At 38.9% G+C, this 17,657-nt stretch overlaps 1 protein-coding gene across 1 annotated transcript; it reads right to left on the minus strand.

Annotated features, from left to right (window-relative positions):
• Positions 1 to 2,481: 2,481 nt before the first annotated feature.
• On the minus strand, positions 2,482 to 17,456 carry olfm3a (olfactomedin 3a). Its single transcript, XM_061239615.1, has 6 exons — positions 17,144 to 17,456; positions 6,806 to 6,949; positions 6,043 to 6,198; positions 5,286 to 5,505; positions 3,998 to 4,104; positions 2,482 to 3,721 (listed from the first exon to the last, which is right to left on the minus strand). Exons 1-6 carry the CDS (start codon positions 17,210 to 17,212, stop codon positions 3,044 to 3,046), a joined length of 1,374 nt encoding a protein of 457 aa, XP_061095599.1. The 5' UTR covers positions 17,213 to 17,456; the 3' UTR covers positions 2,482 to 3,043.
• Positions 17,457 to 17,657: the final 201 nt, after the last annotated feature.

The raw sequence follows: 17,657 nt of genomic DNA on the forward strand, positions 1-17,657 counted from the left end.
GTACAATTGATGCTTCTCATTTACCCATTCATACACACACTCACACTCCAATGGCGATTGGCTGCCATGCAAGGCACCAACCGGCTCACCAGGAGCAATTGGGGGCTAGGTGTCTTGCTCAGGGACACTTCGACACTCCCAGGGTGGGATCAAACCGGCAACCCTCCGACTGCCAGATGACTGCTCTTTTCGGACACTTGTTTTATTGTCTTTATTTTCTTGTAAAGTGTTTCAAGGAACATTCAATGTGACTCTTCCAAAATATTTATTGTGGCAGTAATGGGTGGTCGGAGTCTGTATAGCTTCAAGGACACAGAGAAATGTAAGGCTTTTTAAAATCTGGGGAATGACCAACTAAAGTGGATAGTGTTGGTAGATGTTCCTTGCGAACACATTGCACATACAGTATTATCACTTGGAAGAGGCACTGTTCCAGAGTGATGTACAGAAGTGGCAAGTTGTACTGGTTCAATTTCAGCTTATTACAGTGCTGTATATGGCCTAGGGGGTGTACAACTAAACTGATGATGACTAAGGTGACCTTATCGCAATTGTACTTTGCCCAGGAAGAAGTTTAAGCAAGTGACATGCTTCTGCTATAATTAATGAAAAATATTGTGGAGCGTTTTTGGTAGTCTAATATGTTTTGTTCATACAGCTTATACTTGGCTTTTAAAAGATTACTGTTCTCTTGAATAATGAAGACATAAATCAAAGCAGGCCAACACATTTGTCTCTCTGAATAATTATATTCCTCTGGCAAAGAAATAACTGCAAAAATAGAGTCATATAAATCATTGGAGAAAGAAAACTTTTCACAAAGGCTTGACTAAGGCAGTTCCCTCACCACTCATAAAAGTCAGTGATCTGTTTCTGCTACTATTTCAGCAAGATAAAGGCAGAACTAATATGGTCATCATGCAAATTTAAATGGAGGATCCGTTATGAAGAAACCTGTGTGGGGCAGTCAGTCAGAGCTGTACTGTAAAAGAGAAGTTTAATGACTTTACTTGCATAGTTTTTTTACTCTTTGCCACAGAAGGAATAAAGACAGAGCCATAAACAGGAAGATTTAAAGTTAAAAGTCCATAGTCATGATAAATACAGTCACTGAGCACTTTATTAGGTATTTATTAGTCTTCTTTTTCTTCTTATTCATCTTCTGCTGCTGAAGCCTCTCCACTTAGAGGTTTGATGTGTTGTGTGTTCAGAGATGGTCTTCTGCATACCACTGTTGTAATGGGTGGTTATTTGGATTACTGTCATCTTCCTTTTTGCTTTGACCAGTCTGGCCCTTCTCCTCTGACCTCTCTCATTAACAAGCCATTTTTGCCCGCAGAACTGCTGCTCACTGGATGTTTTTTGTTTTTTGCACAATGCTCTGCAAATTCTAGAGAATGTTGTGCGTGGAAGGTGCATAATCAAACCACCCTGTCTAGCATCAATAATAATGCCACGGTCAAAATAACATTTATTCCCCATTCTGACCTTTGATCTGAAAATCAGTTGAACCTCTTGACTATGTCTGCATCCTTTAATGTATTTAGTTGCTGCCACATGATTGGCTGATGACATATTTCCATTAACAAGCTGGTGTAGAGGTCTACCTAATAAAGTGCTCACTGAGTGATATTTCCCCTTCCTTCACTTCATGAGATTGAAACTTTAAGACTCTGAACAGATCTCAAGGCTGCTCAATTTTGGTTTTATGTAAGTACTGACAGGGTTTGTAAATTTTATATATTTTTTGTTTGCACTGTGTGACACATGTAGCTAGGTATCAAGATAGAATATCAATATCAAAAGTTAGAAGACATTATTTATTTTATTATGAACAGAGAGGGGTAAAAAATAAGGGGTGCGGTTGCGGAGTGGTCAAGCAGCGCTGTAAATCTTGTTTTTCATCAGGAATGAGAGTTATGTATATTACAACTCACCTGTCAGGCAACAATCTGATATATCACACAGGCACAGAGATGAAAATTGCGGAGAGCATGCAAATTCTTTCATCTTCACCCTGATTGCTTTTGACTGAAATGCTGCAGAAAACTAGCGCTAAAGAAATCTCATCTCTCAACTGCCTATCTGCCTGAGTATTTCAAATATTTCCTGGTGTTGAGAAAAGACAATGTGAGGGGCACCATATTTTGTTCAGTTCATGTTAATGCTATATTAATGTGGTGCATACTGTATTTTCCTTCAGAATTTAATCATTTGTTTCATGGCATTCTGCTGTCTTAATTATGTTGGCACATACAGTACTACTTATTTTTCCTTTTCATCCTCAGTGGAACTTTCACTCTTTCGATACTGGTAAAATGGAGATCACTCAGTACTTAGTACCCAAACATGCAACAAACCAAAATGTCCATTATGTAAAAGAAGAATTTGCTCTGCATATTGATGAAAAATGGATATTTATCCGCAAGAATTTTACTGGTGAATCTCAAGTATAGATGCATATGAAATAAACAGGTAGTCTTTAAATTTCATAGTATTTTATAAAAAATAACAAGTTCACTCTCACAGGAACATATATTGATTACTGCAGTGGTTTAAGACATTTTATCTTTAGAAGAATCCTTCATCTACTTAAATGCCCAGGCAAGTTAAGAAAAGAATAGCTCAATGCCTCAAAATAAAAATGTTAAACCAACATTACAAGGAAACAGTACAAAAAACACATGTTTATGACCAAAATATACCTAGATATTGTATAATGAATTACTGCTGACAGTATGTATGTTTGACATTCATGCACCAAAGCTGGTTGAAAGCCTCTGGCTCTCATAACTAAATACAGCAAATAAGGCATATTTATTTTTGCAGCTATGGGTACAAAAAGAGTAAATGTAACATGTAATTCTCGTCACAAGATTGTATTGCAATTGGGTCCCGGGTTAAATTTGATATATTCTGAAACAAACATACAAAAGGCAATTCTTTTTAGAAGCAACAAATGTCATTACTGTCCACTTTGGATGAACATAAACGGATACAAAAACTCCTTCATTGCAAATGAAGGTGCTCCCTCTCCAGTGGATTAAGAGTCATCCTCCGTTTTGATGATGTGGAAAAGTGTGATGTTGAACAGCACTTGGTGGCCGTTGTTCCAGGCATAGAGGGCCCTCTCCCTGGCATTGTAGTCAAGCATGGAGATGTGAAAGTACTGGTTATGGAAGGGGATGTCCGTATACTCGTAGCTGGAGGTCTTAGTGGAATATGAATAGTAGACTTTGGCCCCAGTCAGGTGGGAATTGGTAATGTACAGTGTTCCACAGATCATGAAAGACTCCCCGGCATTCCTTTTGGAGTACTCGGTATTCCAGGTCTTCACAACCTCCAGGGTCTGAGGATCCAATTGGCTGATGACGATGTTGCCTGCGTTCTGATTGGTGGCATACACGGCCCACAGGCCCAGCTCATCGGCCATGAGGTCGATGTCTGAGAAACCTCCCCAGGTGTAAGGGTAGACATTGTGGAAACCGGCGTACTCCAAAGCTCGCTGGGCCAGGATCAGTCCCGTCTCAAAGAAGTACTTGACAATGATGTTGCTCTGATACTTGTTGAAATACAGGGAGCCATTGTAGACCACGTGGTTGGTCCCAGCCCATTTGAAAGGAAGGTTGTAGGTTCGTGACTCCACCCCGGATACAAAGTCAGCCATTGACTTGTACTCACGAACTATCCTATTATTGGTATAACCGTCCATGTACCATACCTGTGTCAAATAAGAGCCAAAGCCATGGTTAATGGTGTCTGATACAGACATTACTTCAGGCAATAAAATGCACAAGACTCTACAGTAAGTAGCATTAAGTATACTCATATCACATATATTATGAATTTGACACTTCCATTAAATTTGACCAACTTGAATGGTGCCTGAATGCAAACATCAAAGCATCATTTGTGTTTTTGTAACTCCCACCCCCACCAAAAAAGATAATTATTATAATTATAACAAAAGAGAACCAGAAACCAAACCATTGCTCACCCTGTTGTTTCTTTGAGTTGCCATTGGATCAGTCATCCATGCCCCAAATCTCGTCCCTGATGTCTTTATTGTTACAGGTCCAGTGATTTTCATTAATTTTCCACACGCTGTTAACAAAGAAACATACCGATAAGATATTTTTCATAATAGGTTTCTAAAGCCAATTTCATGCTCGTGCCAGTTGAAATTATACAACAATATGCATATTAAAACAGCAAGACTTCAGAAAACCTGCCATTTCTAACTGCTCAAATTAATATGTTGACTCTACTCATTCAAAGTCACACACATGGGCTTTTTCCCCTGCATGCTTCCACAATCAAATGCTGCGCTAAAAGTGTTTTAGAACAAGTCACCCTTCCAGCTCTTGATCTCAATCTGTGCCCCCCAATGAGCTAAGCAGGGATATACAGTACAGATTGCCTGGCTCTGATGGATTTCGCTTCATATCTCGTAAAGACTTCTGTAAATTCCGAGCACCTGCTTGATAGGTGGTATTTTCCAGTGTTTACATTGGATTGTCTGCCACATGAGAGCCCTTGAAATACAGACCAATTAAACAATAATAATAATAATTATCATTTTCATGGGTTTCTCACAGCATCCATCTTGGTGATGCACGGCAGCCATTTTGCGCCAGAACTCTCACCACACAGTGAAGGAGAGAATAATTTTAATAATAATTAATAATAATTTTTTACTAAATTAAATACGGGGATGATTAGGTGGCAGGTGTAGAGAGCGAGGTTGGGACTTCATCCAGGAACGAGGAGCCCCCCTACTCCTTGCGAAAGGGTCATGGGATCCTTAATGACCACAGCAAGTCAAGACCTCTCTTTAACGTCTCAGATGAAAGTCAGCATTTATTAAAGAACCGTGTCCCCAACACTGCACAGAGGCATTTGTGGTTATTTGACCAGAGGTAAGATTGCCCACTACTGGATCACCAACACCACTTCCAGCAGCAACTTCGTTTTCCCGAGGTCTCCAATCGAAGTACAAACCCAGCCCACACTTGCTTAGCTTCAGCCATTAAGCAGGAGCAGGGTGTTATGGTATCCTCTATCTCTCAGAAACAGCTGGCCACTAGAATCAATACATTCGTATAAACCTTCAGATTGGTTCTTGCTTGAATTCAGTTAGTCCAAGTTAGCACACAGACATGAAATATGAACTGAAAAAAAGATAACTTCACTACATGAGTAAATATGTGATATCAGACTATGCGTGGAATAACACCGTATTCAAAATATTATAGAATTGACGGTTAATTTTTAATTAAACGTACTTAGTTTGCTCATGCAGTTCCTCAGCCTGCTCTCCAGACTTATAACTCTCAGATGCAGCTCCTCGTAGTCATAAGCCCCGATTTCCTCCTGGATCGCGGTCAGCACTGCAGACAAGTTCTTGATCTCCTCTTTGAACTGTGAGATTAGCTTGGCATCTGTTTTGTACTGCTCCAGAACAGGGATGAGAGGCTGAAGTTCATCCATCTTTTCCTTAAGCTCCTGTGGGGAGATGCGGGTATGAAACAAGGCAGCTTGGCTTAACAAATCTGGCCCCGGTAATTTCTCCCGGGTAATTAACTGAACAATTAGTGCTACTGATTGGCCAAACTGTCTTCACACCTGACTCCCAGGAAAAAGGGAGGGCAGAAAACCAGAAGTTCACAGCCCTCAGGGACCGAGATTTCACGATCCCTGACTTACAGTATATGTAGCTTATACATCTGGCGTACTATCCATTCACTGATCCTTAGGATCAAGAAAACTGGTTTGGTTTCTAAAAAAAAGTCAGCATTCACAACTAGCCTCTAGACTCTCTTTATTTAAATGTTAACATGTCTTTTTATGTTATCAATGTAAACCATCTCTCCCATTTTTTCTAATGACCTTAATTACCTTAATTTCAGCATACATAATACATTTATGGATGTAAGTTTACTCAGACGTTCACTGCCCCTTCAGCCCAAGTAATTGCACATGCGCACACACACACACACACACCCACACACAGTATGCACAAATATTGATATCATCACCCACCTGAAAATTTCTGGTCATTACACTTTTTCTGTCGTCCTCAATTTGCCTGAATTTTGTCCTCAGTCCTTTCATCTGATTTTCCATTTTAATGACATACTGAAAATCCCTTTGTGTTCGCAAGTTCAGCACTTCTATCGACTGTGACATATTTTGTACCTATTGAATGCACAAAATGTGGAAAGTCAAATCACCAAATCGTCCCAATATATAAAAGCCTCCCATTATCTTTATGCAACATTAATCATTGTGCCTTCCATCAAAGCAGCACAATCAATATCAGCTGCCTACTCTATTTGAAAATTATGAATTGACTTTATCTAAATGGAGCAGAAATTAAATCTACACAAAAATGTTTTGCTTAATGTAGTTCCTTTGATACAACAGAAAAGTATTCAGACATCTGACTGCTAAACGTAATACAAATGTAACTCTCAATATTAGGATTCAAGACATCTTTGCTAAGTACATACTTTACCAGCATTTACATATCATCGTACACATTGTTCTGGATTTGTTCAATACATTTGTTGTGGTTGAGGGAACAAGTAGCTACCAGGCTCTAACATTTTCTGAATCTGATTTACAAAAGATATGCACATCATTTCAATCCCAGCTTCCGAGCCGCATATTTGTCAAATCTCGGTCAAGTCATTCTCGCAGCATTTCTGTGATGTACAGTGGTGACGCGTCAGGCCTTGTGGATGTATGTATCGGTGTTTGTGCGTGAGGTGAATGGATGCGCAAGGTATATGAGCGTACATACCTTCTCCAGCAGCTGACGGAGCTGCTTGCTCTTGGCGTCTCTGGAGCAGAGGTTCTGTTCGGGGGCCACCACGGTGCAGATGCACCGCCCGTCCGCATCCTGGGCCGAGCTGTACACCTGCCAGCCCTCCTTGGGTCCGATGGTCTGCAAAGACAGGCGCAGTCCTGAATGAAAGCATATTCCTTCACAGCGCTGAGGCAGGGTGATTAATGAAGGCTGAATTTCTACAGAGAAGGGAGAGCTACCGCCTGTAAACCGCACTCTACGGTGGAGGCAATTGTTAAGGGATGAAGAACACTAAATGGGTTTTGAGCAGGATTTTTCAAAAATCCAGAGGTTCATTTTTCAAAATGCACGGTTCATTTTCAAGTGCTATTCTCTGCATTGAGTATCAATTGCCTTTAATCATAATGAGGATATTATCAGAACAAGAATAACAATTGGAAAATAATAAACGAGGCCTACCTACAGTATTTGAATCCAATTATCTTAATGCTTTTGGTTTGGTTTACAGTAAAAACAGCCATGCCATTGAATGATGAAATAAGACTGTCCACGTGATGGAACAGCGAGTGGCCTGAGATGTTACTTCAGGAGATATTATTTTCTGAGTATGATTAATGACCTGACTGCTGAAAGCATATCTATGTAGCCAGCATTCTCCTGCTGCTGTCTCACCTTGTGTTCAATACAACAACCCCCAAAAGACAGCACTGCAGAAGTAATGCTGCTTATGCCCTATCAAAAAGTAACTTCTCTCTTCAATTAGGTTATAAAAGACTTAAATTCAAATCAAAATGGTATTTGTTCTCCGAGAGGAATTGGCTCATGGTTTCACTTGAAATTGGTTGCACTCATCCTTATGAAGGTTGTTCCGGAACCTGCTTCTTTTGAGTATATGCTTGCTGACAGTTGTTTGCTTCAATTTGAAACAGATTATGCGGTTTTCTTTTGTAACATTTTTACTTGTGCATGCTTGATTCCAACCCCCTTGGAAAACAAATTGCAGAGCGATACATTGACCATTTGTTGCATTTTTATCAGCCCAAAAGAGGCTGTCTTATTTCTCCTGGTGATCCACATGCATTCTTGTCAACATTCTCTCTACCCAGAATCTCCCACTGATCTCACCACAGACAAAACTTATCCCTCCTCTGTCTTTCTCTCTCACATACACAGACACACACACACACACACACAAACACGCCCAGACACATAAATACAGAATACACACGCACACTCTTAGAAATAGGTATGAAAAGTGCTTAAAAATGTACAAATACTTTCGCTGGGGCAGTACCCTATAGGTACATAAACTTGTACCCCTAGTCAGCAATATATAACTAAATTGTACCCAAGTTGCTAGGAAAAAGTATTAATTTGGACCCAAAGAAGACACTACTGTACTTTCAGGGTACATTTGTAAAATTTGATCCTCCAAAAATAAAACCTCACTCTACTGCCACTTTATTTCTGAGAGATATATAAACATACAGTAGACGCAAACAACACACACAAAACACACATGTGCTACTGCCTATCCATTTTAAAGCAGGAATATTTCTCAGATTGTACAAAAACCAAGATAAATAATGATATTCATAATTCCAGTGGCACACACCTCCCTTCTCTGATCCCCTCATTAACTGGAAGAGCCCAGAATTTCTCAAACAACATAGAACTTGAAGTTATTTTTAGAGCGATTGCAAAAGGGCAGAATATTGTCATTGCCATTCACACTGCACCCTCATCACTAATCAGTTGTCCTAACCCTGTCTCGGTATGAGAACCTGTTCAAATGAAGCACACGGTTTTGTACAAGACGATGTAATTGAGCTCATTTATCTGAGATAGCACATTCATTTTGGATTAGAACAACTGCCAGAACAGAGCTAAATTACTGAAAAATCTGACTTGTACCTGTGCAAAGCTGTCACATACTGTACACACTTAATAACACAGTTGAGTCACTCATCTCCAAAGCTTATGGCTCTAATCTTTAAAACACAACCCTCCCTCCTCAATTCCACCCAATCATAATTAACAATGGTGTGTCAAATTGACATCTGGAGGAAAAGGTATATTCAGTGCAATGTCATTGTCTTATGCACTCAATTATTGGGTTGGATAATCTCATGAATATCTCACAAATAAGACAGATAAAGGTAAGAGATATAACAGATTTCTTAAGGCTTTAATGGGAGAGAGAGGCGGACATTAAATGCAAGAATAGGAGAGGTAAACCCTTCACTGGTGCTAGAGGGATAACATTTTTATAAATAGTCTGCAATTCTATTTTCTTGCAATAAAGTGAGGATATTACCCCTCCGTATTCGAAGGGGGGCTTTTGGAAGGGTTTGAACACATTTACTCTCCAGAATCTTTTCTATTTATAAATGCACCAAAAACACTACCGGGAAGCCATTGTTTACTGGACCACTGTGTGAGATGGGTGAAGAATTAGATTTACAGTATATAGACAATGTACTATGGACTATGGCGTAAGACTGATATTTTTAAACAAATGTGAATGAGTAGTTGAAGTTGAAAATGAGCATTGAATGAAGGGTTTTCATATAATCCGAGAATTAATTACTTGGAACTTGAGTTTTAGTTCTGGTGCTCACAAACCAAGCAACTGGTCTCAACCAGCTTTTCCCAGCATCCTACTTCCTCTTATGTCCCTCTCACAACATCCTCCTCTCCCACAATGCACAATCAGTTTAATTAAGTTAAAACATAATGAGCTTTGAGGTGGCCCTGAGGTAAACAAAATTCAGTTCGAACCAAGTGAGCCTTCCTGCTACTGAGTTAAACAATACTGTTTGCAAAGGAATTTTAAAACAAATAACACCACACTTATTCCTATTACAGTTCATCCCTTTAAACTTCCCAATGTGGCAGAAAAATGGCATGGCTAAATTGTAGTCCGTTTCCAACTCTTCACATTGTGTGAGTAGTGGTTAAGGTACATTACTGGGACCCGCAAGGTCGGTGGTTCAATTCCCAGTGTAGCCACAATAAGATCCGCACAGCCGTTGGGCCCTTGAGCAAGGCCCTTAACCCTACATTGCTCCAGGGGGATTGTCTTCTGCTTAGTCTAATCAACTGTATGTCGCTCTGGATAAGAGCGTCTGCCAAATGCCAATAATGTAATAATGTAATGTAATGGGTGGTTCTTCACCCCCACATCATGTGTTAAAACTGTGTAATGACCACCTCATTATGGATTTCTCTTTACTTATTCAATGTAAATGTTCAGCAGTGCGGTGACCTAGAAGAAATACATTTTCTTAAAATTAATATTTGGATTAAAATCTTGGATTCCATAAAGCACCTTTTCTGGAGTTTTTATTATAAAACCCCCCGTTCCTACACAAATGGGTTTAATGTGGCTCCAATTCTATGAATTCTAGAATAGAATAGAATGGTTTCAGATGCAAAAATATTGGATGTGCATCACCTCTTCTCTCTTTCAAATGTCCTCTCTCTTAAAAATGTCCTCCATCTCCTCTCCACAGACCTCCCCTCTCTCAGTTTAATATCAGCAGGGCTGCTAGTGAAAATCATTTCACACAATACATAAAAATCATACAGGTTTGTATAGAAATTGTCCTATACCAAGGCAAGGGCAGTTTTCTGTTCATACACATTGGCAAGGTAATCATCCCTGCAAAGGGGACTGTTCCCATGTTCCCCTGCTCGTATTCCATGGGCATTACTTGCTCTGCTCACTGGTATTACTGGAGTGTTACAGGTGAAGAGAACACATTAGTAAGGTTATTTGGACTAAAATGGAGGAAAAGATATAAAGACATGTGGGAAATTCATGACTTGTTTTGTGGAAAACTGCTTCCATGACCTCAGAGGATGCAAAGAATTGTTAAAGAAATGAAAAGATTGTTACATATTACTGATATGCAAACACTGTAGAGTATTTTGATAAATCATCTACTGTATATATTTTGTATATGTGTTCATAACCCTGCAGCAAATTTCCCATCTAGTTAGGAAGGTCAGACCCGTTTTGGTGATTTTCCAGAAAGCATATTTTTCAGGTTATATTTCATGTATAATGTCATAAATGCTGCAGTATAATCAAATAACAACATAATGTATAAATGCTAGCTTGCCAGAAAATAGCCACTTCCCTCTTCCACGTAATCACTCTAGTTGAAGGGGTTATTTTCTTCAACAACATGAACCACAACATTTTATTTCCATATTGGGTGAACCATATAGGAATTACAGCCCTTTTATACATACCGGTCGGTAGTCCCCCCAATTTTACGGGACCAAAATTAATTGGACAAATTAATACAGACTCAGTCATCATATTCAATATTTTGCTGCAATTCCTTTGCAATCAAAGACTGCCTAAAATCTACATCACATAGATATCACCAGATGCTTGGTATCTCCCCTGGTGGTGCTATTCCAGGCCTGGACTGCAGCTGTCTTCAGCTCCAGCTTATTTCTGGGACTATTTGCCTTCAGTCTTGTCTTCAGCAGGTGAAATGCATGCTAAACTGGCTTGAGGTCAGGTGATTGACTTGGCCAGTCTGGAACATTCCACTTTTTGGCCTGAAAAAAGTCCTTGGTTGCTTTGGCTGTTTGTTTTGGATTATTGTCCTGGTGCATGATGAAGCATCAGTTTTGATGCATCTGCTTAGATCTGAGCAGACAAGATGTTTCTGGATATTCGGCATTCATCCTGCTCCTGCCGTCAGCATCATCAAGTGAGCCAGCACCTGTGGCAGCCATAGATGCCCAAATTATAACACCCCAATCACCATGTATCTCAGGTGAGGGGGGTGCTTCTTGGGCAGTTTCTTCTAGCCTCCGCACTTTGATCTTTCCATCACTCTGGTACTGTACAGGTCCATCTTTGTCTCATCTGTCCATAACACTCGGTTCCAGAACTCTACAGGTTTTTGCACATTGCGCAAGCTATAACCTGGCCATTCTGTTCTTGATGCAAGGGTTTTGCATCTTGTAGTGAACACTTATGCTGGTGTAGTCTTCTCTTTGTATCTTTGACACACCTATACCTACATAAAGAATAGTCTCCAGGATCTGTTGAATGGTTACAAAGGGATTTTTCTTCACCATTCAAAGGATCCTTTGGTCATCCACTACACTGGTCTTCTGTGGTCTACCAGGTCGTCTGCCATCCTGAGCTTACCATTGTTCTTACTTCTTAACAATGTATCAAACAGTTGATTTTTGACAGACCTAATTTTTTGTCTTTTATTTTTTTTACTTTTTTCAGCCTGATGATGGCCTGCTTTACTGCCATTGACACTTATTTTGTCCTCATGTTGAGAGACAACAAGGCTTTTGACAACAAGATGTTAGCATAAATATCTAATGTTAGGTTACTTCTAACAAATCTCAACAGTCAATTGATACCAGAGAAGACTCAAGAATGCAGATGGCACTCCTAGAACCAAATCTAGACCTCTCAACTCCTTTATTTAGGAACAACGTGAAACTTAACACACCTGTCCAAGAAACATTTGAGCTGCCAGTTGTCCAATTACTTTTGGTCCCCTAAAATTGGGGGGACTATGTATAAAAAGGGCTGTAATTCATACACGGTTCACGGTTCTCCTGGGATTTTCATGTACAACAGTTTCTAGAGTTTGCAGAGAATGGTGCAAAAAACTAAAAACTTCTGCAGGCAAAAACGCCTTGTTAATGAAAGAGGTCAGTATAGAGGGCCAGACTGTTCAAAGTTGACAGGAAAATTTCATTATAACAGTGGTATGCAGAGGAGCATCTCTGAACACACAACATGTCAAACGTGTGCACAGGCTACAGCAGCAGAAGTCCAATAAATAAAATAAAAAGTCAAATAAATACCAAATAAAGTACTCACTGAGTGTATACTGTATTTATAATAATAATAATGGCTGAAAAATCTTGGAATGAAAGGACACTGAATTTAGGTGAAAAATACATGCTTATTTTGACAGTGGCATGACAGAGCATTTGTAACATGCTTTATGGACTGCAGATAAACATGGGAATGTAAATTTCACTCAGATGGCAGGAGTTATTCAGAGGTTACACATCACATCCCTTTTACCTCTTCGGCAGACATTTTCAAAGTGAGTTGGTTCTGGTTAAAAATATTTTTGATAATTTCAACAGCTTACTGCATAGGGCCAGAATCGCATCAGAATAATTTTGGTTGTGGAATACAATATTTTAAATGATCAAAAACAACATATGGCAGAAATGGTACAATTGTTTCAATCTTATTCTATTCTGAATGTGTAAACACCACATTTTTAATCTTGGCAGAAAGCATACTGGCAATATGTTTGGTACAACCTACCAGCCGATTTTCTTATAAAACTGCAGGGCAGTGTACCTACGAGAATTGATGCAGTTTTATAGGTGAAGGGTGGTGGATTTGATTTCCTGTTCACTTATTTAGAAACCAGGATGACTGGGTGTCTCTATACATCAGCCCTCTTATGCTGACGCTATGAGAAATGGCTGCCAAAGCATGGCTGACACATGTCAATACTGAAAATCGACCCGAGGTTGCAACCACCATGTTGTCACAAAGACCGCTATTAAAGTGCAATAGACCTGTGTGTGTGCGTGTGTGTGTGCGTGCGTGTGTGTGTGCATAAAAATCAGGGTGTACATGATGACATTGTCAAATGCCTCCAGCCTTTGATCTGAAGTCCTATTGCCCCACAATCCTGATGTTACCTCCATGGGTAAAATTAATGTAATCATAAAACACTGACTGCGTTTTCGTCTTAACTACCTGAATTAGTACAGAAGCAGCAAAGCAATTAGCAGGCTTTCACAGCACCATCGAGGCCAAGAGCACTTCATTTAAAATTCTCCTTGGGTATCTTCCTGACTTGATGGTTTTGATTGTATCAGTTAACTCATCCATTTACATCAAAGATTAGTTTTACAGTGCTTGTGCTTCACTGTACCCACTATGCACATGAGTGCAGTAATCATATTTCTTGTTTCGCACAAATTAGTGTACAGTTTGCTAGCAACAACTGATGCGCAGATTAAACCATTACATAGTTAATACCCGGTTGTGAAGTGTCCTGCATTGACCCAGGCTGCCCTGTTAATTTAGATTTTTATTTACCTCTACAAAACCACTTGTTATCCCCCATCATCCTTTAATGATCCATTCTATTCTCACAGGATAATATGTGGTCCAACACTGGATTCTGTACTGAAACCTTGTATGTGTGTCATATTAGTCTAATCATTTAAATAAAAAATAAAATAATCATAATAATCATAATTATAATGATCATGATAATAATAATAATGTGTGCTAATGTACTTATATTGTGATACCTGTTTCATTTATAATGTCTTGATTGTAATTGAGGACCTTTGGGGTAATTAAATGATAAATAAAAAAATAAAAAGTAATACACTGTGAAAATGTATCCATGACCATTTTCATTTTCAGAAAAATAAAACTGGAAGAGGAGAAATACTTTTCTGATGGAATGCTGTAAGTTTTGTATTTTCTGCCAGTTTCTGCATCCAATTCAAATTTTGACATAATCTGATCTGTCAGTTCTTGAAAAAGCTATACTCAAAAATATAGTTCCATCCATTTTATACAATAATTTGGCATGGCACATGATTAATAGCCTATTTCCCTCTGTTTTAATAGACCATGGGATACAACAGCTTACTTACGCACATGTCTATTATATGATGTTTGATATTAAAAGGCTATTTCATATATTGTGTCAAAAACCTAACCTATCACCTACTGTATCACCTTTGCCATCGCAAATCAATGAGGTCTTTGTTTTTACAATGGTATGCACATTTTCAGTGTATTTTTAGAACTAAGGAAGGACACTGTGAAAGCAGCATATTCACACATACCAAAGGCAACACGTTTGTAGAGACGGCCCAAATGATTTTCTGTGTAGAACGGGTAGTAGGGTCAGCCAAGCAGAACATCTCAGTTTGCACGGCATCCCTGAGACACTGCCATAACCATACACAATCAAACCCAGACGTGACTGAGAGGCGTCACATTTCTTTACCAATATGTTGCACAATAAACCTGCTGGATATCTGGATATTTCTTACCTAGGTATATTACAGCGGGGACCTTGAATTGTATTTCTCGTCCGACTACACAACTCATGTATAGTATAGCACCATGACTTTCTAGACCCAGGCAGGAGTGTGCTTGTAATTTAACAATAGCTATTGCTTGTTATACGGTAAAGAGCACTGATAGACTAGCTGCTTCACATATTCTGCCCGCAAGACTTGGTGTTGGTGCTTTTGCTCTTCTCTGTGTGAACACAGTCTAAAATCCTTTTAAAACTGATTTGTGAAACTTAAGGCAAATTAAGGCTTTTGCTTTCAGATTCCCTGTGGAATGGAATACTCTGCAGTGTGATGCCTTTGAGCATGCACTTGCAAAATCAGCATCATAGCTTCTCAAAATATAAATAATAACAAGGAATGAAAGCAATAGGCTATTTGGAGCGCAAAGGGATGAGGGAATGTGCAATGTCTGTTCAGGCATTCAAAACATCAGAATTCCCCAGAATTCGGGGGAAAGGGTGGTCGAAATAGGGTTACAGTATATTATCCGGCAGTTGCAGAGTGAACACAGACTGCAGTGCCTTCTATTTTCTTAGTTAGGTACAGATTCTTCATGGAACAGACAAATAATATTGAAATGCATTTACATAGCCTACTGGTTATTCACTGAATATTTGAAGAGCTTATAATAATAATAATAATAATAATAATAATAAAAAGTGGCTTTTCAGTGGCATTTCTCATTCTGTGGTAGACTGTAGCCGATATACCTCTTCTAAATAAACGGCCATCTGAATTTGTTCACAAGAAAGCTTTTCACCTTCATAATACAGTCCGAAGACTACAGCGTACAGCAAAACACACCACTGCCCGGAGTTATAAGCAGCACACAAATGAGCATCTCAACTGAAATGCTTCGATTTCATAAATGATATCACTGTATATATTTGAACTACACAGTAGATATATGTAAGTATTACGTATATCACAGATCTCAAAATTTTTAAAAATAATCACTTTATGTCAATACATTTCATGACAGAGAATCGGAATATTAACAGCGATCCTTTGCATACACGTTACCTGCAGAGATGCACACGCCCCCTGCTGTTGAAATAAGTTTTTCAGAACCACTGACAGTTCCATAGCATAAAGACATATTTGCGTCGAAATAACAAAGTAAAATAAACACGCAAATACATTTGCATCTGGAAATTAACTACGACAAGGATGTATTTCTTTAAAAGTGACCGAATGACTTGGTGTAAAGAGATACTCTTAAAATATGATATATATTCACCACTACGTGATTGTAAAACTGCAGGGCTATTCTTGTATGCCTTAATGACATAACTGCTTGTGTCTGAGAGAAAGACAGAAATAGTGGGCTCAAAATGAAAAATAACTACTTGTTTATTATATGAAAACACCGCTCTCACAATGTTTAGGTCACGCAGAGTAGGCAATAGCCTATAGCTTAGCTGGTCTTTAAGCACAATGACAAGGATAAAGACTAAGGTATATCTACTGATATCTCGAAAATAATCTCGTAAAACATGTTTCTCCCCCAGCGATAAAGAGTAACACTTACGTTACTGCGTCACACGGGCACTTTACGATGGTATAGCCTATTTTCTATGAGCGGTTACAGGTACAGCCAACAGTAAGTGCAGCCACAGAACAACATTTCGGTATTAATGTTAAAACATAGCCTATGCTAAGTGATTGATTAACAAACGCAGTTTTTTTTACATTTTATTTAGAAATTAATAATCTAAATTCACAGTCTACATATCGGTTTTAGTCTAAATGGAATTTAGTCTCTATATGTAAAGTTAGAAAACGTCTCCCATATTCTGCTACTACTGTGTGCACACAATTTTCTGTACTTATTTGTTCGTATTTATGAATACGAAATTCATTTAGGACCGTCAGTTGATACTGAACACATGTATTTCATATCGTTTATTAATGCGGATGGATTCATTCAACAGTGCTGCGATAGTTAATTACTGCTGCTGGTGTTGTGGGTATAGACATACATTAAATGATACAAGTACAATGGGGAGCAAAAAAAAAGAGAAAAAAAAGAAAATAAATGTCTCGACAATCACGGTCGTTATCATTATCTCATTACTTCTTCGCCTATTCAATTTATTTCGTCCGGCAAATTTTTCAGTTTTCAGGTAACAATTGCTTGCAAATGCTTAAAAAAAAAACACCGAACATTATGTGCAAATAATGAATGAATGAGAAACTCACCATTGACGGATATAATCCGAAGAGCATTAGGAAAAGCAGGGGATTTAGGACTCTGAGGAGTGCCCGCATTCTGGTAGCAGTTGCACTTTAGTCGCTTACTCACGCGCAGCCTTCACTGCGGGACCGTGTCAGTATCGCTACTAGAATATGCCCGGCGATTAAAGCGCCCCACTGGAACAAGACGGATAGATCCACATTCATTACACCGCTCCTAGGGCTCTGGCGTGCAGGCGATACAGAACACCACTGTCGACATTGACAACAAAAAAGTTTCAACTAGACAAGAGAGAATCAAGGGTTGAAAATTAGGTGTTGAGCCCTGCACAACGGATATGACATCATCCCGTTGTTCCCTTGTGTCTTCATAAATGGGTAAATAAATAAATAAATAAATAAATGCGAAAGTATCGGAATAGGTGTGTCAGATTGGTCGTTTTTCCTCTGTAGTGATCAAATTTGTATTTCAAATCGAACAACGGCTATAAAGCTAAATTGTAAAATGTCTACATTTATT

The sequence above is a fragment of the Conger conger genome, chromosome 4 (genome assembly GCF_963514075.1).
Source record: "Conger conger chromosome 4, fConCon1.1, whole genome shotgun sequence".
Taxonomy (NCBI): Eukaryota; Metazoa; Chordata; class Actinopteri; order Anguilliformes; family Congridae; genus Conger; species Conger conger.

Excerpts from the sequence above, each read along its gene's own strand:
- olfm3a (XM_061239615.1), bottom strand. The coding sequence starts at position 17,212 with ATGCGGGCACTCCTCAGAGTCCTAAATCCCCTGCTTTTCCTAATGCTC. Across the intron at positions 5,506-6,042 it reads TAATGACCAGAAATTTTCAG|GAGCTTAAGGAAAAGATGGA; the intron begins GTGGGTGATGAT and ends ATCTCCCCACAG. Across the intron at positions 3,722-3,997 it reads CAACTCAAAGAAACAACAGG|GTATGGTACATGGACGGTTA; the intron begins GTGAGCAATGGT and ends TATTTGACACAG.